The 26,669-nt window shown below is 38.3% G+C and overlaps 1 protein-coding gene across 1 annotated transcript in view; it reads right to left on the bottom strand.

Annotated features, from left to right (window-relative positions):
* LOC122806635 (cholesterol transporter ABCA5-like) overlaps nt 1–26,669 on the bottom strand; it is a 1,155,982-nt gene that overhangs the window by 892,304 nt on the left and 237,009 nt on the right. Inside the window, exon 8 of the mRNA XM_044077221.1 lies at nt 24,167–24,324. Within this exon, the coding sequence (XP_043933156.1) occupies nt 24,167–24,324 (158 nt within the window). The remainder of the gene's footprint in view (nt 1–24,166; nt 24,325–26,669) is intronic.

Here is a 26,669-nt window from a genome sequence, read left to right as displayed (position 1 = left end):
AACATGAACACACACACACATTTGCCAGGACTGAGATTTGAATCCCTACCCATCTATTTGCATTACAGTGTTACACAGTTATTGCATGAGCCACAGAGTTTATAGGGCTAATGAATGTCCAAAGGTAGATCTAAGGTGAATGACATCAGTGGGTCTGCTAAGGTAGGGAAATGGGAAGTGCATTGGGTGGGAAAGGCCTCAAAATACTTTCACCTACACACACACACACACACACACACACACACACACACACACACACACACACACACAAACATACACTTGCCAGAGCTCAGATTAGAACCCCTACTTATCTAGTTATTTGTACTACAGTGTTACACATTTATTGCAGGTGCCATGGAGCTTATAGAGCTGATGAGTGTCCAAAGGTACATCTAAGGTGAATGACATCAGTGGGTCTGTTAAGGTAGGGCAATGGGAAGTGCACTGGGTGGGAAAGGCTTCAAAATACTTTCACATACACACACACACACACACACACACACACACACACACACACACACACACACACACACACACACACACACACACACACTTGCCAGGACTCAGATTAGTACCCCTACTTATCTAGTTATTTGTACTACAGTGTTACGCAGTTATTGCAGGAGCCATGGATCCTATAGAGCTGATGAGTGTCCAAAGGTACATCTAAGGTGAATGACATCAGTGGTTCTGTTAAGGTAGGGCAATGGAAAGTGCATTGGGTGGGAAAGGCCTCAAAATACTTTCACCTACAAACACACACACACACACACACACACACACACACACACACACACACACACACACACACACACACACACACACACACATTGCCAGAAGTGAAATTAGATCCCCTACCTAACTAGCAATTTGTACTACAGTGTTATGCTGTTACTGCATGCACCACAGAGCTTATAGGGTGGACAAGTGTCCAAAGGTACATCTAAGGTGAATGACATCAGCAGGTCTTCTAAAGTAGGGCACTGGGAAGTGCATTGGGTGGGAAAGGCCTCAAAAGACATTCACCTACAAACATGAACACACACATTTGCCAGGACTGAGATTAGAACCCATACCTAACCAGTAATTTGTACTATAGTGTTACATAGTTATTGCATGTGCCATGGAGCTTATAAGGATGATGACTGTCCAAAGTACATCTAAGGAGAATTACATCAGCACATCTTCTAAAGTAGGGAAATGGGAAGTGTACTGGGTGGGAAAGGCCTCAAAATACTTTCACCTACAGACACACACATGCACACACACTTGTCAGGATTGAGATTAAAACCCCTATCTATCTAGATAATTTGTACTACAGTGTTATGCAGTTATTGCATGCACCACAGAGCTTATAGGGTTGATGAGTGTCCAAAGGTATATCTAAGGTGAATGACATCAGCAGGTCTTGTAGAGTAGGGCAGTGGGAAGTGTACTGGGTGGGAAAGGCCTCATAATACTTTAACCTACACACACACACACACACACACACACACACACACACACACACACACACACACACACATGCAGGTGATGTGATATTACAATCCCTACCTCACTAGTATTACACAATGGAGCTCATCCTCATGCTGTCGCATGCAACTGGTTACAACTGGTGTGCAACTGTCCACAGCAGGACATCACTCTATGCCTTTCAGGGTATCTCTGTCTATGACTCACTCTCTGTCTGTGTCTCCCTGTCTTTCTCTCTCTCTCTCTCTCTCTCGCTATCACTGTCTGTGTCGCTCTTCCCCATATCTATGTGTGTGTATGCTTGAAATATTGTTATATGTTGCCCATATATATGTCTGTGTATCACAAGCAACAGATGCAGATATATCACATATGGGGCACCTACAGGTAGCTGAGGGTCATCCTGTGTGATGGGTGTGGGTAGAGACAGTTAAGGTGTACATAGCTGTCTGTATGCAAAGACATATATGCACAATACAGTTATATAGTCCGATGTGGCTTTGGACATGGGCTGTAATTCTCTGAGTGTAGGAACATGCCCAGTATGACCTTCTATAGTAAGAGTGGGACTCCATTCCAGAGATAGATGTACTCCGGTCCTGGGTTTTGTGTGCCACAGCCATACCTCTCAAGCTGTTAGTGCAAGAAAGCTGGAGATAGCCTCCCAAAATGGGGGAGACAATGGCCCACACATAGGGAGATACTGTAAATATTGCTCTTACAAACATAGAAAGTTGCTAGAGTAACAGGGTTTGTTTTAGCAGACATTTTACTGACATATATGCCATCTGACACTGAAATGTATTATGTCATTACTTACTGACAGAAATCTTTAAATCAGACAAGTATGAATCTTCCTGCATTGCTATGGGAAGACAGGTGTTTTGGGGGCAGGAGGGCATACCTCTCAACTGTACACATTTCCACTGACGGTCCAGATGTTTACTTTACATTTGGTTCCATTTAGCATAGCATTGTGCTTGTCTTGGAGAATACTGACATATCACTGGAGACCGAAGGTTAGACAGTTATGACAGACATTTAAGTTTCAGGCTTCTTAGTCTTCAGAGAGTTAAGGCAACTGCAAGACCTGTTGTGATCTCAATGTGTAATTTTGTAAGGTGACTATTTCATCATTGTCCCTATTTGTGGGCCTTTGCCACACACTTCCTTCTGGCTTTGTACAGCTGACTTACCGTGAGAGGCTGAAAGGTATGTATGGGACTCCAACATTGACATCCATGCATATGACCTATGACCCCATGGTTTAATATTCCCCCACACATACTGCAGTGAGTTATGTCACCTAGGGGACTACTGCATATTCTGGGTAAGCCAGCATTTGATGGACATTTCTTGTGGTCCCACTTAGCTATTGGTTGTCTTCTGCTATCCCTGTGGCCACCCCATTCCCTTGCATACATGGAGGGATACCATAGATATGCTAACACAATGTAATACAGCATTAATTTATTGTTAAGAAGAGTGACTTACCTTGTGCCTGCGGCAGTTGTGAGGACAGTGCTTGAGGGCTGACTCTGTCAGGTGCATACAGTACGCAGCCTATACATGGTATGGTATAGGTAGTGTGATGTGTGTAGCATCCTTTTTACTGTGTGAGTCAGAGACAGGTGTCAGTCCCTAGGTCTCTAGGGTGTTAGTGTATGTGCTATGCATTGCCTCTTTGCCAAGGCCAGGGTGTTCTGGGCATGCCTACATCTGCCAACAGGGATAGACTCCTGGGTTTTCCCCTCTGAGTCCCCCTGCACCTGTGGGGATCTTGGCAATGGTGGGGGTCTGTGTCCCCCTTCCCTGTGCTGTTCCTGACACAGCTGTTTCTGCAGGATCATATTGTGTAGCATGGCAGATAATATGAACATGTGTACATATGTGGTGGGAGAGTATTGCAGGGCTCCACCAGATATGTCATGGTTGCGGAACCGTGACTTGAGCAGACCAAACACATGCTCTGCAGTATTTCTAGTTTGTGTGTGTGTGTGTGTGTGTGTGTGCCTCATTATGGCATTCTTCAGTGTGTGGGTGTCTGCATTTCTGATGGGTCTCATCATCCATGGTTCCAGTGTGTAGCCAGCATCCCCCACGAGTTGACATATGGGATGTCCCCCATGGCAAATGCCTGGTACAGCTGTGAGGCATGCCAGATGTGGGGAGTCGTGATAACTGCCAGGGCTGCCGCACACACATTGATAATGCCCCGAGCATTGCACACAACCTGGCAGTTGATGGTATGATAGCCCTTGTGGTTGATGTTCACTCAACCCTCTTTGCCAGGTGGTGCTTTAATGTTGGCTTGGGTGCAGTCCATGGCACCCAGTACCTCATGGTAGTTTGCTACATGGTTGAAGAGACGAATATTGCTGGTCTTTTCCTCAGGGGTGGTGGGGAAACAAATCTGCTCATTGACATGTGTTAACATGACATCCAGGAATTGGTGGAGTACCCTGGATGCTGATGCCTGTGACACCCCCATGATGTCCCCAATAGGTCTATGGAAAGTACCTGCAGCTAGTATTCTTAAGACTATATATACTTTTGTTTCCACTGGGATGGGTTCCCCTATGTTGGCTCTGGGTCTGAGGTGAGGGCTGCAGATCTCACTGATTTGCTGAAGTATGTCCCTGTCCACCCTGTAGCGATCTACTATCTCCAGCTAATGTAGCCCATGAATGGTTATCCTGGGTATGAACACTCTTATCTTCCTCAGTCTGGGCTGGTTGTCAGCATCATCATCATCAGCACCCTCAGTCTGTAACACATAGAGCTGTAGAAAAGCAGCAGCCCCTATCACTTTGTCAGTTAAAATTACTCCAATGATGCTGAGTATGTGGTGAAATCAGATTAAAGGGTGCTTGCATACTTTATACTGGTGTGCTGTAGATGCTGTCTGTGTGATTGGCTTACTATGATACATTCCACCTGCCGGTTACATTATTGAGGAGTTTGAATGGGCCAGTGTGAGTGGCAGAGGCCTTATTAGTCATTTCTAGTTGATTGCCTTTTGTCTGATATTTCCTTTTATTTATTAAATTTTTCACATTTCCTCCAGTTTTAAGCCTTTAAAACTGTTGCAGCTAGTGTGAACATTGCTGAGTAGAAAGGGCCCTCCTCTGGACACGAACACATTCAGCATTCCTGAAATCAGCTAAGCATAGCTAAGCAGCCTCAGACACACCCCTTTGCTTAGCTACACTACCCCGATTAACATATATCAATTACTACGTCATTATAATTAAAAAAATAATGTAACAATGCCATCCCATGTAAAAGATGACTTGCCTGTCTTGGTATTTGAATCAAGCCCCTACTGCATGCAAAGCTGAAACTCTAACCACTAAGCTAAATCCCCAGTGAAGATTTTAGCTAGACATTTCTATATAGCTGTTCATACTGTTTTAAGCAGTGCTGAGCAAAGTGCCGTGCTACACATACCTGCTCAGCTGAGTTTATATTATTTCTTCAACAGCTTAGGTTGTTGAATACTCAATGATCAACACCTAAACATCGTAATTTCAAAATCGCGAATGGCCATATAAGCTAATTCTTTCCTCGGGAAAGAATTCTCTTGGCCATTATCAGGGATTTGCCCTTTCCCCAATGTAAAACAATCTTGGAGCTGGTATAATTAGTTAGGGGGGGTGTGGGGAGGGGTGAAGCCCCCCTACTATATTTAGGTTGAAAAGTTAATTTTATTTTCAGACAGCCTAGGGAATTCTTTCCCGAGGAAAGAATTCACTTATATGGCCATTCACGATTTTGAAACTTTGACACTTAGGTATCGATCATTAAGCAATTGACAACCTAAGCTGTCAAAGAAATAATATAGACCCACTCAGCTATGCTTAAACTTTAAATCCAATGGAAAAAACATACAACCATTTTACATTTATATATATATCACTATATCAAATATTAGCATGTCAGGTGCAGACCACATACTCTTCATGAATATCCATGCTAATGCAACACCTATCATTCTATCAACTTTCTAAGTTTGTAAAGTCAATATTTTTATTTATTTTTTTATTTTACATTTGTTGACCGGGATAGTCCAACTGGATGAATGTCCATTTTCAGTGGAGGCCCGGGGAGAAAAACTCCAAGGGTAAGCAGATACAGCATTACATAATACCAGCATTACATATTACAAACTATTTACAGAGATTACATAAGTAAGCAAGTTAAAAAAGTTCCACAGGTTACAGTTAATCCTGAGCACAATATTTAGAAACTGTCCTATTTCTGTCCTTTTGCCCAAATTTTTGTATTGCCTTTGTCCAGAACATAACCATTAAAAATAACATAACATTTGCCCATACTCCCCCTATGGCTCCCTACCACCATGTTTGCTTACATGGTGATGCAGCACTGTTTTCTATACCTCCAGCTTGATTTAGGTACATCTACTGCTCACCACACCCACTCCGTCCTATCCACATGGATACAACACAGCTCTGGCTGTGTTGAAGGTCAATAGCAAGGATCCTACACATTAAAGGGGAATTTTCCCTGTTAACAGTTTAATCTTTTATTAAGAATATTTTTTTAAATAGGCTTGTTTACATGAGTTTAAACTATGTGCCACTTTGCACAAACTAGAATGTAAATATAATTAAAGAAAGCCAACTTTTAATGGCTTTCACCTTCCTGAACTTCCATGTTAGCTCATGTATGGGGAAAATTTCCCCGTACATAACACGGAGCTAACATGGACTCACACCTGAATCACAACCTCATTTTGTTACTAGGTAAGAGTGAGTTGGGGTGGTAGGCCTGCACTTCATTTGCATGCTACCACAGGTTTTTGGCCCTTGGCACATTTGCACATGCATGTGTGCCACCCAGTGCCGTGCTATGGAAACTAAGCCCTGTTCCTGAATAGGGAACAGATTTAGTATGGGAAAAAAGTGTTATGAATGCTAACATGGTGTTATTTTCCATGTTATCCTTCATGAATACTGCCATATGTCTTGATAGCTACTGTTTTGCTGCTAAATTATAATTACTCACATTTTTCTTTTTTACTTATTTATCATTTCATAAGATTAAAGACATATGCTCCCCTTATTTATTTAAATAATACTTATTTAAATAAGTATTGAATTAATGTTTTTGATGAATAATATATTTAGGGTTGGCTGAGTTTTTCACTTATGTTTGCTTTCAAAAGAATCTGCTGCTAAACCACAATTTTCATATATTAGGTTGTATTTACAATGATTTTTACATTAACACTGATTTAGATAATGATTGTAAGAACACAAAATGTCTAACATATATTTTGGCAATGACAGTTTTTAAAGCTCGCAACCCTTTTTAGAATTTAATTACTTGATTGGTGTATATATATATATATATATATATATATATATATATATATATATATATAAATTGGAAATAATGAATTGATGTAGTTCTGAGGAAGTCCCATGGTGGGATGAAAGTGCTTAATCTTATTTTTATTCAATAAAACTATTATTTTCTTAGCTTGTAAACAAGAAAGAACACTTCTAGCAGGCACCTCGGAAAAAGGTGAAATACCTTGTAAATAGTCGGCCCAGGTGAACAAGATTTAAAATAAAACTTCTTTTAATCTTGTAGAAAAACAGGTTTAGCACTTTCGCCCCTATCCCAGGCACTTCATCAGAACAACAAACAGAAACTACACAGCTTAAAAAGTGTGTGCAATTACAAAATTGCCAGTCAAATCACATCTAATTAAGAAAGCTAATCATGAAAAAGTGCAGTTAAAGTGCAAGTGAAGTTAACAACAATGCATAACACTACATTTAGTAGGATAACGTTTCATTCATAATCTAAAAATATATAACTTAAAATATATATATGTATATTATTAAAACTTTTAAAAATCATTCATGCAGTACAAATTTCTTCTTTGATGGGCAAAACATTTGATTTTTGTAGCATAGCAGCTACTGATTGACAACTTAAACTGTTCTCATTTAAATCTGAAGGGAATGATTAGATTACTCATGTTGAGGATGAAAACTTTGCAGTTGGACAATCTATATTTAAGGGTACTGCATTAATATAAATGTAGTTGTACAAGGGCTACAGTTTTCCAAATTCCTGTTTGGTGAGCATGCCAACAGTGCCCTTTATGGCGATTTTGTCAGTTTGTTTGACTGCATAGTTTTGAACTAATAGAGATGCCGATCGAACACAAAAAACTTAGAAATAAACTATCAGAAGAAATTAATATTCTTAATTTATGTATACAAAATTATTTGATTTTTCATCATTATAGTATGTTTTTTAACAGTGTTTTGAATAGTGTTGAGGAAAAAAGTAACGAGTATTTCAAAAGAAAACAACTATAAAAACAATAAGGCATACCCTCTGAAAACTCTACCTGACTGGAGTACTGGGATGGGTACTAAGGACACCGACAAGGTTTTTTCTCCTGATAGGGATGCGAACCATATGGTGGATAGGGAGACCACTGAAATTATAGGTTCCCACTCCAAACATGAATATGTTCTTAGTGATAAACAGGATTTTCCAACACTCCGCAGATCAAAACAACTAGTTAGTCATTTGAGACAAACAACTGGCCTGAGCCCTGGTTTAGAACCTCAACAGGTTCATTACAAGGAGAATTAGTTGAACAGGAGAAAAACAGACAAGAAGTGGAGACAATAAAACTTCCCCCAAATGGCAAAGTTCTGTGTACATATGAGGTATTTAACATTTTTAATTAAACTAGCAATGTCATCACTGAGGAACAGTTTCACTTGTTTCAGAAAGGCTTCAAGTTTGTTCCAACAAACGTTGGGATAGAGTGGATACTATAATGGAACTTAAGCTATACACTAGGAAGTTGAACTTAGGGTTTTTTTTGGGTCTATATTGAATCAACGAATGCTTAAAAAAGCAAACACTGATTCATCCACCCTATTTAACCGAAAGTCTACAATCCTGAACACTCGGAACAGCGATTTTTTTCCCAGGGGAAAAAAATCGCTGTTCCACAAAAAATAAAAAAAAACTTAAAACAGTATTTAATATGGGGGGCTTCACCCCCTACAACCCCTCTACTTAAATATACCAACTCTGAGATCGCACCACAGTGGAGGAAATGGCAAACTCCCAAAACCGGCCCAGCAATTTTTTTTCCTGGGAAAAAAATCGCTGTTCCGTGTGTTCGGGATTGTAAGCTTTCGGTTAAATAGGGTCGATGAATCAGTGTTCACTTTTTTAAGCATTTGCTGATTCAATATAGACCCTTATTTTAATGCTAAGGAATTGTCTAGTAAGTTGATGCCATGGTTAAAAAAACAGGTACTTTCAACCCTCACTTAGACATCTTAATTAATGCTTTTGAACAAGTTATGGCAGATGATCGTTATGCCCTACAGAGATATTCTAGAAGACAATTTCTTAATCACAGCTTGCCCAGACAGGAAATAAGAATTATACACAAATTATTGGATGACAATAACTTACAAATCATGAAACTTGACAAGGGTGGGGGTACTATTTTATTTATTATTTTTGACTATTCCAGTGCAATGCTGAGTATTCTGTTAGCTACTGAAACTTATTTACTGGGTCCAAAATCAATTAAATGTAGCTTATTATAATATTGATTTAACCCCAGAAGATTTGATGATGAACAATAAAGTGGATGTGGAATTATATAATTATTTGAATGTGTCCAAGTCCATTATACGCACCATATTTGGTATTCCAAATGTGCACAAGAATTTGGCCAACCCCCTGTTTTGCTCCATTTTTTCCTCTCAAGGGTCAAAAACTGATCCAGTGGCAGTTTGGATTGACAGATGACTTAAATCTATTTATGAGAGAACTCTGCACTTACTCAAGCATTTGTGGAATTTTTTAGGCCACCTTAAGGACAGCCCATGGGACAGTAATTTATGTTTCCTGACCATAGACACAGTTGCCTTATTCTGATTTACACCCCATGAACAGGGTATGAATTTTTGAATGACAGTCTTATTGTTTATGAATATTTGACAGCTGACAAGATTAATTTAATTATGGAGTCGACTTCCTTAGTATTAGAGTACAACTATATTTTCTGAGGGTGAATTATACAAACAAATTTAAGGGATAACAATTGTCACAGCTTGTATACCCATTTATTCCAATTTGGTATTGGTTTCATGGGAGAAACATTTCGTATTTGAAAGTGATTTTTACCAACATATAAAATGATACCTATATTGTTTAGATGACATCTTTGTATTGTGGGAGTGGTCTAAAGATGGCAGAACCCTTTGTATCCTATTTGATTGACACCACCATTTTTTTGAGATTTACATTGCATTTCAGTGAAAAAATAAGTTATGTACTCACCATAATGTTCCATCTGTGCTGTCCATTTTCATTCTTCCTCAACTTTTGGGTTCAGCTCCGATCCTCAGGTCTGACTCAGCCATTACAACAGCTTGTGGCTACCAAGAAACTCTCAAGCTTGTCCCTTACCCATAATGCCCCAGCCCTAAGCTACCTCAGAGCTTGTTTTCTGAAGTTATTAGAAAAGGAATGTTTAACATGCACTACTGTAGGAGATGCAAAATGCACGTGCTCCATAATGGAAGAAACTATATCTGGAGCTCGATGTAAAGGACAGAGATATCCTTCTAAAAACTTATTCAGCCAGATGTTTGTGAACAGAATGGATGGGGGCGGTTGGGTGGAAGTTGAAGAATGAAAATGGACAACACAGATTGAACATTATGGTGAGACATAACTTGTTTGTCTGATATTGTCAATTTTCATTTTATCCTCAATTGTTGGGAAAGAGTCCCCATCTATTTACAATCCTGGGTGAACTCTAAGGAAGGATATTCCTGAGCACAGTTGATTCAAATGATGCTCTACCCGTGGAAACCAGATACAATTTGTAATGAGTAACACAGGTATGGTGAGTAGCCCAAGTTGCTGCTGCACATATATTGTTCATGGAAGTTCTGGATTGAAAATTTGAGAAAGTTGCCCTGGATCTAGTTTAATGAGGTCATACTGGTTTTGGCAAAGTAATACCCAATGTTAAATACAGTAATTTAGCCATCTGGCTAAAGTTACTTTTGCCACTTTTTCCCAATTTCAATTCTGCAAAGGAGACAAACAATTGATCTGTTTTCTGATTTCTTTTGTTCTATGCAGATACAAATTAATTGCCTGTGAACATCCAATAATATGTATTCACCCTAGTTTGCAAAGTTAGGAAACAATGCTGGTAGATTAATGGATTGATTGCTATTAATATTCTGACACCACCTTGAGAAGGAATGAGACATTTGTTCATAGCATCACTCTCTCCTTGTGAAAAATCAAGTATGGAGGTTTTGCAGACAAAGCTTGAATCTATGAAATTCATCTAGCAGAGGTAATAGCTACTAAAACAGTTTCCCAGGTAAGAAAATTAAGCACACATTTAGCTGCTGGTTCAAAGGGGGAATATATCAGAGCCTGCAGTACCAAATTAAGATCCTGTGGGGGAGTAGGGTTCTAAAATGGGGGGTTTCAAAAGAAAAGTGCCTCACAAGAAAGTTCTGCACAATTTATGAGAGGCTACTGAAGAACCTTCAAACCCAATTTGAAAATTTGATATTGCTGCTAAATGAGCTCTAATAGTCAAGGAACTAGCTCCTTCTTTAAAAAAATAAAGCTAAAAAGTTGAATATGTTATATACCAGAGATGGAAAAGAGTCAACATGATTTTTGTTGTGCTCAGTAAACAAGTCTTTTCCATTAAACTGTATAATGTTTTTGTGTTGAAGGTTTATTGGAAGATAAAAGTATATGTAGGACAGGAGAAGACAGCATCAGTTGTCTGCCTACTAATGGAATTGGAGAAACCAGACTGTCAGACTGAGGTTTGAAAAGTCTGAATGGCTCACGCCCATTGGATGAGAGGAGGTCTGGAATTGGATCCAGAATCCAAGGTTGGTGAAGTAAGGTGCAATAAGGATGACTTTGCTCTTCAACTTGGCAGCTTTTGCAGAAATTTTGGAATTAATGGGATTGATGGGTAGGCAAAAAGTAGATCTGGAGGCCAACTTTGAAGTAGAGAATCTCTTGGTGCTTCCCCCGTGGGGGGATTAGGGCAAAATAGCTGCTGCATTTGTTGTTTAAAAGAGAAGCAAAAAGATTGCTGCAAGGCTAGCCCCATCAATGAAAATTCATTCCCGTCACTTTCTTGTTGAGAGAAGACTCGAGGTAGAAGAATGTACCTGCTCAGTTTGTTTGCTATCACATTGAACTTCCCCAAAATGTACATTGCTATGAGGATGTAGATGGATAAGATCACCCATTGCCACACTCTGAGTGCTTCTCAACTCAAGGGGTATGATCTGGTCCCTCCTTGTTTGTCGATGTACCAAACTACTGACATATTGTCCATTTGAATTGCAATAATTCCTGGAGGGAGAGCATCTTGGAAAGACCTGCAATGCTAACAGCACTGCTTTCATCTCTAGGACAATGATATGCAAGTTGGCCTCTTTGAGGGACCAAGTGCCTTGGATTGTTTTCCCAGAAGTTGCCCCCTCACTCTAGCTGGGAAGCATCTGAGGTCACTATGGCTATGTCCTGAAAGGGAATGAATGGACAGCCTTGTGGAAAATGGTCTGACTGACTCTATCACCTGGGATCTCTCCTGCATATCTGAGTAATTAGTATCTGAGCTGGCATGGATTGGCAAAGTATTGACCATTGTGTTGCTAGCATCCATTGGAGAATCCTCATATAAAATCTGCCTAAAGGTACCAGGGTTATCATTGCTGACATTGATCCTAAGGTTTGAACTACCAAGTAGGCTGAAATTTTGGCACTGCCAATTATTTTTCTGACCTATGATCTTATAGTCTGCACTCTTGAGGGAGGTAATGAAGCTATCATTGACTTTGCATTGAAAATTGCTCCTATAAATTCCAAAGTTTGAGTTGGTTGCAGTTGAGACTTGTCATAGTTTATGGTTATTCCCAGATAGTAACAAGTCTGGAGAATCTGATCTGTTGCCCTTATCATTTGATGTTTGGTATGGGTAGTAATGAGCCAGTCATCTAGATATGGAAACACCCAGAATCCTTTCAGTCTCAAGTAAGCCACTACTACTGCCATGCATTTGGTGAACACCCTGGGGCTGTGGAGAGATGAAAGGGCAGGGCTCTGAACCGGTAGTGACTGGTTCCCAGCCAGAAGTGTAGATACCTTCGTACTATCAAAAGGAGTATTAACAAACAAAGATTTGAAGGACTCCATAAAATCACATAAGTGCATCCAGGCATGTCTCCTATTGGAAATGCCTGAACCCACTACCTGTGAGGTGCCTTCAGTTGCATGTGAAACATGCCTCATGGATGAATTCAAAATAGATTGTAAGAAGGCCAAATGGGAAGCCATGGGTGATTCAGCCTCTGCAGAAATGAATCCTGAGAGGGTATTTGATAGTTCTTTAATCAAATCCCTCTGCAACTTTGTAAAAGGTGCCAAATAATTCAGTAAGCTTAGGATGAAGGTCACTGAAGCATATACATGCTTCCCAAACCTATCCATCACCCTAGACTCCCTGTTAGGGGGATAAACAGTGGAACTCTGTTCGGCAAGTTCCTTTTTGGTGGCCACCACCATGAACATGACATCAACAGGCACCACTTTAATCCAGAACTCCTTTCCCAAGGGTGGTGCCAGAATCTTGTCCAGTCTTCTGGGTATGGGTTCAACTGTGTTAGCTTCCATCCATGCCCACTGAGAGACCAAATCAATAAGCTCAACAGTGAGTGGAGTAACCCAGGAGTTTGAAGGACCAGTGCTGAAAGCCTCCAGGAATACTGACTCCTCAGATGAAGGGTTGCTGAGCATCCAATCACCTCTCTGTTTTAGGATCGCAAAAATGTCTCCAAATGAGACGTTTTCAGGAAGTGATCCTGGGGACCTCTCAAATTCATTGAAGTCAGTATCCTCCATGACTGACTCTTTTGTGGAGACTCCAAGTGCTTCATCTTGCAGTTCTTCTTCCTATGAACCTCCTCACTGGGATGCTCTGGGAAGGTATTGGAAGAAATTGTAATACCCTGCTAGGAAGCCCAGTGATCTTATACTGGCTGTCCCTGTAGTAAGGAATGATGAGGCCAAAAGCAAAGAGATATCAAGGTAGAAGGTTGAAGATCCAAGGGGGTTGGATCTGTCTGTTCTGCCAGAGCAGAAAGCACCCTCTTCACAACCTCAAAGGCTGATCACCTTGTAGAGAGAGAGAAGACCTCAGTCCCAAGCTTCTGGGCTGCTACCCTCCCTTGCTCTGAAAACAATCTCCCCAAGGAGGAAGCCAGAACCTAGCTTTCCAGTGCTGAAGCTCCAAGGCACACAGATGGCTCTGAAAACTTTGGAGTTGACTCCAGGTCCCTCAGGTTTGACAGGGAAGATTTGGCTCTGAGAACCCTCCAGATCTGACTGAACAGGACCACTCAGAGTAAGCTTCAGATCTGAAGATAAGAGTATCTTTGAATCTGAGCCAGACAGATCCACAATGATCGGATCTTGGGACTCTAAAGCAATAGCATGAATCAGAGGAGGAACTTGAAGTGGGGGTGTAGTCAAAGGATGGACCTCCTGACCCAAAGGAGTAGGAGCCGATAAGATACCCATCTGACTCTGTGCCAAGAGGATCTTCTGCACTATTCATTCCACATCTTCCTCTGTCAAACCTGTGGAAGAATGAGTCAAAACAAGAGAAGAGGACTTCGATTGGTGACATTCCAAAAAAGGTGAGGGCACTCTTGAAGGCACCAGATCCATGGATGGTGAATATCTTGACCTGGGAAGAGCTATAGGATTGGAGATATTCGGGTCCGTTGTCTTTTTTTGTCAGATCTGAGGTAATCAGATCCATCACTTTTTCTTCCTCAAATCTGAGGACAAGGAACTTTTGGATCTTATCAGATCCAGCTTCAGCCTTTTTCTAAATGGCTCCAAAACTGGGGTGGATGAAATAGGTAGTTTTGGAGATAAAGGCTTCAATTCTTTGCTTTTGGGGGATTGAGTCCAGGTATTGCCTCTCCAAAAGTGGATGGTAGTAATCCTTTTAATATAAGTTTATTCTTTCTTTCAACTAGAGCCCTAGGATTGAAACCATGGCAGATTGAACAATCCTCTTGTAAATGCAAAGGCCCAAGACAATACATGCACAAAGTGTGGGCATCAGACACTGGTAGTTTGTGTCCACACTTAACACACTTTTTAAACCCAGTGGGACCTTTTTCTGCCATAATACTGACAGCTATTCAAAGGAAAACTTAGGTAATAACATTTTTTTGAATGACAGAAGGTAGAAAGAAAAAATTACCAGCAATGATAACAAAAGGCTACACTAAATGTAGAAAGGAAAAGAAAATTCCTAACAACAGTAATTTAAGAAATGCACACTGTACAATATAGTTTAAAGTAAAATTACCAACTATGGCAATAGAAGAAATATGATATCGTATGATCAGTAAGGGACAAGAGATATAAGAAATATAAAAAATATAAGAAATATTAACTAGCCAATATAGGAGTTTAGAGGACAATAATTATCACTTATCTGTGAAAGCTCGAGAGCGGGGTCAACCATGTCTTTTGCAGAAAGCAGCAAACGAAATCTGAGATAACTTAGGACTGGTGCATTATGGGTAAGGGAGAAGCTCAAGAACTTTGTGGTTACCACGAGCTTTAGTAACAGCTGAGTCAGATCCGAGGATTGGATCTGAACCCAACAGTTGAGGACAGAATGAAAATTGACATCAGATCAAGTATTAATTACTTGGACACCTTGGTTTCACACACCAGTGTAGGCTTTAAGTCTCAGATTTTCAGAAAGCCTACATTTAGTAATTCCTAGCTGTACTACACTAGTGCTCACCTCATATTTCAAAAAAAGAATGTGGTTAAGGGGCAATGTGTTATGGAAGTAAGGATGACTTCAGAATTCAGAATATGATGACATGATATGTGAACTGGACAAGATTAAACAGATGTTTCTTGCAAGTGGGTATCTCATGTGGTTAGTGGGTGGGATATGTCAAGAAGTTAAGGACAGGTGGGGCTCTAAATAGAGACCACTACTTGGGCCGGGCTTAAAAAACTTATCCAAGGAGTCCACTTCTAAAGCGGAGAACACATTTAAATGTGCAATGGCAATTCAATTTAACTCTGGTGGTAGGAACATCTTTGATAATTAGATTATGTTTAAGGTTAATCCAAACTTGCTTATGATTTTGGGTAATTCTCCTGTTTTGGTGCATAAAACAGATCACAACTTTGAAGGGATATTTGAAGCAGCCCATAACTGAGAGCTGGCTTCTAAACTGAAAATCAATAAGCTTGACATATCCAAGTGTGTGCGCTGTAACCAATACCCATACATTTTGGAAGGTGAGAGTTTAAAGTTAGATGTAGGTGACAGTTTCAAGGTTTCTTTGACCAAAAGAAATTGTGCATCAAAAGGGATTATATATATTGCAAAGTGCAAATGGTGCTCAAGTTTTTACAATGGCAAAACTGAAAGATGCCGATGTAAATGCATATACGAGCATTTATATCATATCAGTAATAAAAACCCCAATAATGCTTTATGTAAACATCTTTTAGTTAGCAGTTTATGCATGACTTTTACATTTGCCATTCTGGAGCAAGTTAAGGTGAATTTGAGAGGTAGGGATTGGAAAACTAAACTGGAATACATTGAGATGTTATGGCAGTTTAGCTTAATGGCAACTGTGTCTCCAGGGCTAAATGAGATTATTTCCATTCTCCTGCTTCTGAAAATTTGGTCAGGTAAATTACAATAAGGAAGAAATGAATACTGCATGAATGTTTTTTTAAAAGCTTAATATATATATATATATATATATATATATATATATATATATATATATATATATATACATTATATTTTTTAAGTTGCAGTTTTTGATTATGAATAAAATGGAATGTTGTAGTGTTGTGTATTGTTTTGAACTTCACTTGGACTTTGCACTTTTTCATGATTAGTTTTCTTAATTAGATGTGATTTGATTGGTGATTTTGTAATTGCACACACTTTTTAAGCTGTGTAGTTTCTCTGTTTGTTGTTTTGATGAAGTCTCTGGGATAGAGACGAAAGTGCTAAATCTGTTTTACTACAAGATACGTTTTTATTTTAGACCTTGTTTGCCTGGGCTGACTTTTTCCAAGTTATTTAAATTTTTTTCCTGGGTGCCTGCTAGAAGCATTGTTTTTTGTTTACTAGTTTTCTTTTGAACGCTTGTCCCCTGTACGTTTTAAGTTTCTATTTTTTTAACTTAGTAAGGCTGTTGGCTTAGTTCTTGAACAGACACTTTTGGTTCATCGGTTTAAGACCTGGTCTATACTTTATGGATGCCCTTTTGGAGTTACTTTTCACACCTTTACTGCTATGTGCTATGAGTAGTGTCAATGCATCTGCTAAGGAGTCTATCTGCTTTCAATTGCACAAATGCATTTGGCAAGGCTGTGCATCTTTGCACAATACCGGTAACATGTGAGATCTGAATAGGTGACAATTGAGACATACTTTGTTAGCTTGACTTTTGCAGACATGGCTGGTGGGGGAGAGAATGGTGCTAAATTTAGAGTATGAAGGTGAGCTGTTAAGGAGTCCAGAATATATGTGGCACTCCTCATGAAAGCATTCCTCATGAGGCGCTTCAGTTGTAGGCTGCTGCATAGGGTTTATAGCAGATATCAGTATAAGGCTGAGGCTTGGAATAGCTTAATCAAGGCTTTATCCATTGCAACTTGCATTTAATGCAATGGGGAACAAAGTCATAACCACTATAGTGTTCTTAGAAAGCACAACTATGACCACCTAAGTGATGGGATGCTGAATTGTGGACTGGGAACACCCCCCAGTTGTATAAGTATACTGACCCATAACCTGGCGATGATATGGCAGTAATTATCTATCCAGCTAATGCTGTTTCTCATTATGCTTTCTTATATTTTGATTTTTGTGCTGTACAGCTGCAGAGGAGATAGCTGCAAACCATGAGGTGCACCAGGAGAGATTAAATCATTTCTTAGAGGCACGGGGTAAGTATGATTCATGTAAAAATTTAAGCCAGAATGTTATCATTCACTCAAGCACGATCACCTCCAGCAGGCATACCTCATTCTTTAACCCAAGCATGTATGCCCTCCTCCATATCTGTTGCTGTTTGCATTAGGCAATTAGAATACTAGAGTTACTGTGTGTGGGTTCAGTACCCAGAAGTAGCATTTTTTAATTGATAATTGTTTATGAGATCTTAACAGCTATCTGACAGGAAGACTTACATCATGGCAATTGTAATTTTTAATTTAGAATGCATAATTACAGTCCATCATAGTGAAACAAATGCAGTTGTTTCTCATATCAGAGCAGTGGGGGGTTATAATTTATTAACAACTTGCTGTTTGCATAACTTGCTGCTGAAAATTAATCATCAGCAGCACAGAGGTCAATTGACCACTGCAGCTTGTCTCATCATACCTCCACAGATGACAAGATAGACGCCCATCCCTCCAGGGTCACAACCTGTCAGTGTCTGACTACTGTGTCTGTACCTCGCTAAACCATTACTTCACACACCATTATCCTGCTGCTACTGTAATCTACCTGGCAGCTGTTGTGAAGGCTGCCTTGTAAAGATCTTTGCATGGAAGTCATCAAAGAGCAACACAGAGTACTGCTAATTCCCATTCTAAGTTCAACACTTCATGATATGGTTATGCATGTGCTAACACTTTGCCATCAGCAGCACATATCAGCTTAGCACTGCTGCACTGTAACAGTACAAGAGAAAATCAAAGAATTATAGTTTTGTGTTGCACAATGTTTGTGTATTACTGTTGTCAAAAGATTATCGTGATTTTTGAATGATGTTGACTGACAATACATTTGTGTAAAATAATATGTCTACTATAAAGTGTTTATAATTGCACTGTTTTACCAGCCTAGTTAACCTTTGCTCACAAAATATATTGCAGTCATTCTGCAGTGCACTGTCTTATGTATGACTTGCATGTTTGTCTTGCCAATGCACATAGTACAAGTATGAAACAATACAATTGTGTGATCATCCCGATGCAAAGTCACAACAATGTTTGATCAAATCAAGTGGTGTGCAATAGTCAATGTGTATGTCATTCCATGATGTGCATCATGTCAATGTCCCTCACAGTAACACAATGTACATAAAGGACAGTATCTACATTTTATTATAAAATCATGCAATTTCATATGACGGTCATAATGATGTTACATTCTCCTGTACACACATATGCATTTGTTGTATGATCTGGGATACATAGTCTCATCTCTTCAAAGCATTTCTTTTTACAGATATTTCAATGTCTGATTTCACATAGGTATTACCTGTCTTCTCCTGTGCACTTGCGACTAGTGTAGTGTTTGCTAGCTTGAATAACCTAGATAGGTAGGCAGTTCAATACCCTACATTGAAGACGTGTGTGTATGTGTGTGTGTGTGTGTGGGGGTGGGGTGGGTGTGTGTGTGTGTGTGTGTGTGTGTGTGTGTTTGTGGATGTGTGTGTGAGAGACTGTGTACAACTTGATGGTGTATCCACTTCTCCTGAGAGTAATACATTTTAACGTCCTCACAATTCCCTTATTCCAGTGTTTACAGAAACATACTCTATGAAACACACTAATGAGATTATCATGACAGAAGTGTGATTTCTCCCCTAAGAGTCAGACTTCTCCTGTGGTGCTTGTGACTAATATAGTAGTTAGACTGTGGGACCTAGGTAGCAGTTTGATGCCCATATGGAAGACTTGTCTGTGTTTGTGTGTGTGTGTGTGTGTGTGTGTGTGTGTGTGTGTGTGTGTGTGTGTGCGTGAGAGATCATATGTATCACTTGGTGATCTATCCACTTCTTCTAAGAATAATGCATTTAGCTGTTCTCACAGCTCTCTTAATCCAATTTTTTACAGAACATCCTCTCTGAAACACACTGATGAGGTCATCATGAGAAAAGTGCAATCTCTCCCCTAAGAAGCATGTCTGTATGCCTTTTGCTATAATCAATAATGTGTAACTAGATAGGTAGAATGCCAGATGTCTCCTGTGATGTCTGGATCTCTTACACTGTTCTCTATAATGTGTAAATAGATAGGTATGATGTTTGAATACAACAATGCTTAATTTCTGTGAGTGTGACTGCCAATGGAGTCATGACTGTTTTTCACACAGTTGTAGAGGCAACTTTCACTGGCCCTGTTTGTCCATAATATTATATTATCAGATACAGCTCCTCGGCAATCCTTTTTATAGATGCTGTATGTCTCAGTCGTAGTCATTATTCTCCTGTGGTGCTGGCTGCAAATAATGTGCTGTATAGATGTTGTAAGTGGATAGGTACATGGTTCAGTTTTTTGTCCACAGTATGATCACATACTGTTAATATACCTGCAGTGTGTCACATTTGGAGTGGCATTCTCCTTTCTTAGTTACGTGACTTTGACAGTGCACTTTGTCCATTGTGTAACTACATATATAGGATACTGGAATCCAGCTGTGTGTCTTTCACCCTCATACTGTGTATGGTATTCTGCAGATACATATATATGATGTGTTGCTGAGGAGTGTTACTGTGCATTTCGGACACATTTTAGCATACACATCCAGATAATAAACAGTGGTGATGTCATCCATTTCACTGTGCACTGTCTCATTTGTACCTCAACATGGTCTTGAGGAACTTGTGATTCAGCAATGATGTTTAGCTTGTGATCTTGGGTAGTTATTTGAAATCTATCCGTGACTGCTCAGACTGCATTGTGTCAGTGTTATTGTGACTGTACATGTCACTAACACTGTTGTCAAGCATATTGGGTTTGTACACATATAGTATTTATCCTTCTTATTAAAAGATAGGACACTGTCACATAGCACTGCTTTTATTCTGAGTAATGATGATATTTGTTTTCATGTTCCTTACATAACATATGTAGGAAGTATTATCCTCTGCATGAGGGAATTCAAAAACATGCTTTCTGTTGTTGATGTACTACAGCAATTACAGGCACATATATCCCTTGCAGAAAGATCATGAGGTAATGCCTTCACATAACCACATATGTCACAATTGTACTGACATTTCTATATTCACCCAGTAAAATATCACGTATTATCCACTGTCAAATACTCATGTGTTTAACATCCATATTCAGTGTCTGTACTGCATGAATGACATGTACTGCAGTTATCATGTTTGCATTTCCATTGCGGGAATCCTCCATCATCCCTTTCACCTCAGAGACTGTTTGCCATACATACATATGGTGTAATAAGTATTGTCATATGAGTTGTAAGACTTCCACAGTGGCGTTTATGGTTCATCCAGATGTTATTATTTGGTAAAGATGCATCTCTTGTTGTTCCATTCCTGACAGGGGCAACATTATATGAAAGCAACAATGTCACATAAACACCACTGTATCTAGTTATTCATATCCATTTTTATGTTGGACAATGATATATCATTACAGGTTGTGATTGCATGGCAGAGAAATCTTTATTTAGGGCATGCCATGCTGTGAGTGTTCCTGTGGCTTATACATTGAATATTGGCTTTTATAGCATACCTACACAGATAGACTGATGTTTAATTCTGGGACAGCGTGTGTCCTATATGATGGAAAAAGTTTCCTTATCAGAGCATCAGACATATTGCTAATGGTCAGTGTTGTGTGGACAGTAACATGCGGAGCTCCTTTCCGGCATTCTGACTAAATCAGATTCTTCTTATTATATCCATACCTCCAATGTTAACACACATATACTCAGTTCAGTTATTTGTGACAGCCTCCATTGCTATCTGATGTAGTATATACTGTCAATACAGAGGTCTGGAGAGAGCCTTGTATAATAGGTAGGGGTTTGAATCTGGTAACAGCTGTCTGTCAGAGAAATGTGTCATACAACAGTGACTTACACACTCTCAAAGGGACAACTTTCTGAGGCATTTTCATAACAGTTAGATCAACAGTACACCTTCTATACTATTATAGTGCTGTAACACGCTTCAAGAGTGCTCTTTTCATGACTGAAATGAGTATGCCTGTGGCATCCATGATTGTTATGCATCTCTTTAATATCTATTTGGGCATGTGTTCTAAAAGGACATGATGCAAATGTCTCTTAGGTAATTTCTTGTTTATATGCATTACCTGTTCATAATAGAATTAAGGTCTGTATTGGAGTTCCGCTGTGGCGACCCCTAACCGGGAAAAGCCGAAAGACACAAACAAATTGCATATCTTCCACTAGACATATATTTAATACTGCAATTGTTTCCATCACAATATATGGCTTAATAGCAGATATGTGATGGCATAAACATTTCTTACTGTATGTCATGCAGTTAGAACATCAGGAAATGTGATTGGTCCTCTGTTACAAAACTTTCTATTGTGTTGATGATCCTGAATTGCTGTTGAGTTGCTGTTCTGTTACTATTCCCTGTAATTGTATGCAAGCATGCCCAATATTACTATGTCAGACATGTTTGCAAATCAACAATGGCAAAACTGGACTCCTGACATACCATCTGCTTTGTCTTATCATTAGTCACTTATGTATGTTATTTTTTATTAGATTGCAATGTAGTATTTATATAACCATACAATACTTGCTTGTCTAATACATGTTCATAGGTGATAAACCCTGTTCCTATTGGTGCCACTGTCATTTCTTTGCATAAACGTGTGCATTTCTGAGTTACCTGACATTACTGGTGTAAGGTTCTTTTGTTCTTTTCTATACAAGGGAAGATGGATAACACAGTGATGCTGTCAGCTTGCATGCATAAATTCTCTGAATATACATCCCTACATGCAATAACTGCATTCTCTGCATTCATCTCAAAGTATCTTCTGCCCTTGCTAACTGTTATTTTAAGTCAGCATTTAATTAACAGGTAGATCACATTTTTACTCCCGTTATACTACAGCTTTATGCCTCATCACATCCTTTATCAGCATGTCCATAATTACTTATGTGCTTAAATGCAGGACTGACATTCACACTGATTATCAGTACATCAGTATTGCAAGTTTTATGTCTGTAATGCTACATATGCATTTTTTGTCACATTTGCTTGCAGGATATGAATACACTTTAAATATTTCTCATCTCCAACATTATTACATGATTATACCACATGTTTGTATACCAGTTCCTGCATTTTACTTCCCCTCATTCTGTATTGTTTCCCTGTAAGCGCCCTTAATATGTCTGTGCTATAGTGTGTGCTTGTATGTGAGCATTGATTACATGTGGTATATTTTGTTTACATTGTGGGCTGCTGTTTGCAAGCACCTTTCCTTGGCCATGAATACTGTTGCTGGCCACAGAAAGGTGCAAACAACCATGTAGGCGTAATGAGCAGCAAGCATATTTGATTAGCAATGCTGCTCATCACTCAAACATGCACAAAGCCTACACAGTTGTTAATGAATTCCAAGAATAGTGCTATGTGAACAAATGATTGCATACAATTAGAGTTAATGAAAATATCATAAATGAATAAAGAAACCCATCTTATTGTTTAAATAAGACAATGGAGATATCAGGAAAGGCATTAGCAGCTTCTTTAGCTATAAATACAGGTGAAAACAAACATATGAAAATAAATAAATACAGATACTTGGGGCTTTTGGAAAGGAAATCATTCAATCCTGGATCAGATAGCAAAATGAGACAATTTTGTTTAATTATATTTCTAATTTTCTCTGTAAGGTTGAGAAAGGAGGTAACAAAATACACATGAAAAACAATGTGTTTTTCTAAGAGAGTCCTGTTAACTTAGAATTCCATAGGTTTGTAAATTCATAATATTTGCCAGTATGAAAAGAAGTATTCAAATGCATCCTAGCTGCTCTTAACATTTTTTCTACCATACCCATACCACAACCACCACAAAATGACATCTTTATCTACCCTGAGGAAATCATCATCTCTGCGCATCTTTCATTGAGCTCAGGTGAGCTGTCCTGAAGGAGAGCTTATAGAAATGAGATAGGTGAGTACTGGTGGTATGTAAGAAAACACTGGCATGGTATAATGACTAACAAACAAATAAATAAAACAAATGACTTAGCTGTTAAAAACCTAGTGGCACAGTCATTATTGACCTTATGGGATTATACATTATTAAAAAATACATAATGAGTTTAAATAACAGACTAAACCTAATTATAATTAATGTGACAGAATGCCCTTATATCTACTTTTTGGTGTATGAGAATTCAAAATCCTTCCATATCCACCACTCTTGGCCATCAGTTAGACAGGTAAATAAGTCATTGTAAATGTTGTTTTTATATATATATATATATATATATATATATATATATATATATTTATATTTATATATATATTTTACATAACCCTGATGTGTTTCAATTAGGGCTACAAACACAAATAAACAGAAAAGCAAATATTTTTTTCAGAAAGTGTTTCAAACAGAAAAAAGTAAACATTATGAATACATAACTGTTCTGTTTTATTGTCATTGCATGCTATTTAATCACCACAGAAACTATGCTTTAATTTCACTTAACAAATTAATACTAAGATAAGCTTAAAAGGGGATAACAGAAAAAATGTAATGTGTCTTCCAACCTGTGGAGTTTTGAAGTAGTAGTTTGGTGTGGTAGTGCTTTGGCATGACTCCATTCTGAAGCAGAACCAGTCCTGGGGACAGCTGCATAGATGTACTTGTATCTCTTGTTATAATATAAGTGATGGTACTAAAAAGAGGAATCAGAATCAATGCTAGCCTATGGAAAAAAAATAAAGTTGCATTATTTTTATGTGAAATAATCATGGTTGTATCCTATTTGGCAATCATATACTATATGACAATGTTTTAGACATATACGTAAGTTGAAATTCAACAGTCAGTTATAAAAACAAAACATGTCAAAGAAGTTGTGCTTAAAGCCACAGTAGCTTAGTGCTACAGTATTACCTCTTTAGAATACTTAGGCTTAATCAATTTAAAATACAATGTTCTGCAATTGAAAATGCTCTAAGCGCACATTCTAAGCAGAAAAATACTTTATAATCTTAAAGTGTTATTTTTTTAGGTAGAAAATTATGCCAATCCTGCCTTTTTGATCACTGTAAGAATTTATTTTGTGAGTTCACTTATTTTAATATGTGGTAAACATGCCATAGTGGAGAGAGTTCTGTATGAAAAATGCAGGGGTAAGCAAACTAAATTAATTTGTGACTATATACTGTTGGATTTAAAGAGTTTATCATATGATTCCATTTTAAAAGACAAAAATGATTCAGTATGATGGAGTTTCTTTCTGTAGTTACTGTCTAAGAACATGACGATGATTTCATTGCTGTTGAGGGTTATTTCCATTTAAATTATAATGTATTTCTATTTTAAAAGGGACAGAAATGAAATCTAGAATAACATTCTGAGGTATTACTTAATGTATACATACGTACATATGTACTACTTTCTGTGGTAAAATATAATTTAGGATCAATTCTCTATGGCACACCAAAGAAAACCCCATCACAGGCCATATCTAATTTGATCAGTACATTGATAAGAGCCCATAAACTTCATTCTGTCCGCTGGACAGAAGTTGATAAAACATTGTTTAAAAAACATTTTGTCTCACACACACACACATACACACACGCACACACACACACACACACACACACACACACACACACACACAAAATATCCCTTTCCTGCTTGCTGCGCCTTGTCATGCGTAATAAAAACATCACAGTATAATGGTTTAAAAGCATAAATCAGCTAACAACCCAATTGTCTTTCTTTTAATAAAGGTTTGATACTGTAAACATCATTCAAACCCAGAAACTTAACTACATTAAGTTTCATAATCACCTGATTCTCTACATGTTATGAGGTCACCACGTCTCATATTTCCATCTGTCAGGTGAAGTACCATAAATTTAAATGCAAGAGTTTCATCAGTACACAAAACATGTCTAAACAAAGCACTGTTTTAATTTATTTTATTAGTATCATAAATATATTTACTTATTCTCTCTCTCTCTCTCTAAATGTTTTAGTTTTACCTACAAATAAATCACAGACATACTGTACAGGAGGCTAAATATACACAAGATTTCTACTCCTGCTATCTGCCCATCTTTTAAATTTATGAAAATGTTTTCATACCAGGATGAGTATAGGTATCTGTTTTTTTTCTCCCATTAGTACTGATTACAACTATAATATGGTACAGTTCCTATCTTGCTTATATTTGCTTTGCTGACACATTACATATCTTTATAATAAAGTTGTTTCTTCAGATTCATTTTTTAAAGCATAGTTTGGTGTATCACCCTCTAACTATTTCATTTTATTATCTATTGCTAAAATGTACTAATTCGTATTAATACCATCATATAAGTCTTTAATATTTCTTGAAAATTCTAGAGGAAGTCTAAATTTTAGATCTTTCTTATTGTTCATACTTGTTCTTTTAAGCCAGTGTTTTTCATAATTTGAAAGGGTACTATGCTAGTCACTCCTCCCCCAGTTTAGATAATATCACTCTTGAACATTTTAAAACCATTGAATTTTCCAGTACTGACAACCCTATAATCCTATAATTATTTGGATTTAGGACTTTTGATCGAAAGATCAAATGTCCGAATCCATTATCACCAAACATACTTTACCGAAAGAGCTTTCACCACAAAATTGCTTGCGGTAAAGCATGTTGAAAAAAAAACAACATTAAACCTACTTCAATGTAGGGGGGCAAGCCGCCCTGCACCTCCCCATATCCCCCTACTTTAATATTCTCACTCTCAGGTCACACTACAGTGGGGAAAAGGGAATTTTCCCTTATTCACACCGTAGTATGACTGGCACAATGAGCATACTTATCTGAAAGTGCTGCTTCGGTGAACAGCACTTTCAGTTAAGTATGCTTGGTGATTTCTGCTTCAGTGGAAAGTGCATTCTGGGATCTGTACGGATCCCAACTATTTGTGCATGGTGTGCCTATCATAATGCCAGTTTGTTGTAAATAATATTCAGCATTAAACAAAGATATATTATTTTCTAGAATCAACTCTAAAGAAAGACATATCAAATTAATTTGAGCATCAGTGTTGT

Source organism: Protopterus annectens, chromosome 7.part0, assembly GCF_019279795.1.
Source record: "Protopterus annectens isolate FY-2018-M chromosome 7.part0, PAN1.0, whole genome shotgun sequence".
Lineage (NCBI taxonomy): Eukaryota > Metazoa > Chordata > Ceratodontiformes > Protopteridae > Protopterus > Protopterus annectens.
This window is presented reverse-complemented; position numbering and strand designations above follow the sequence as displayed.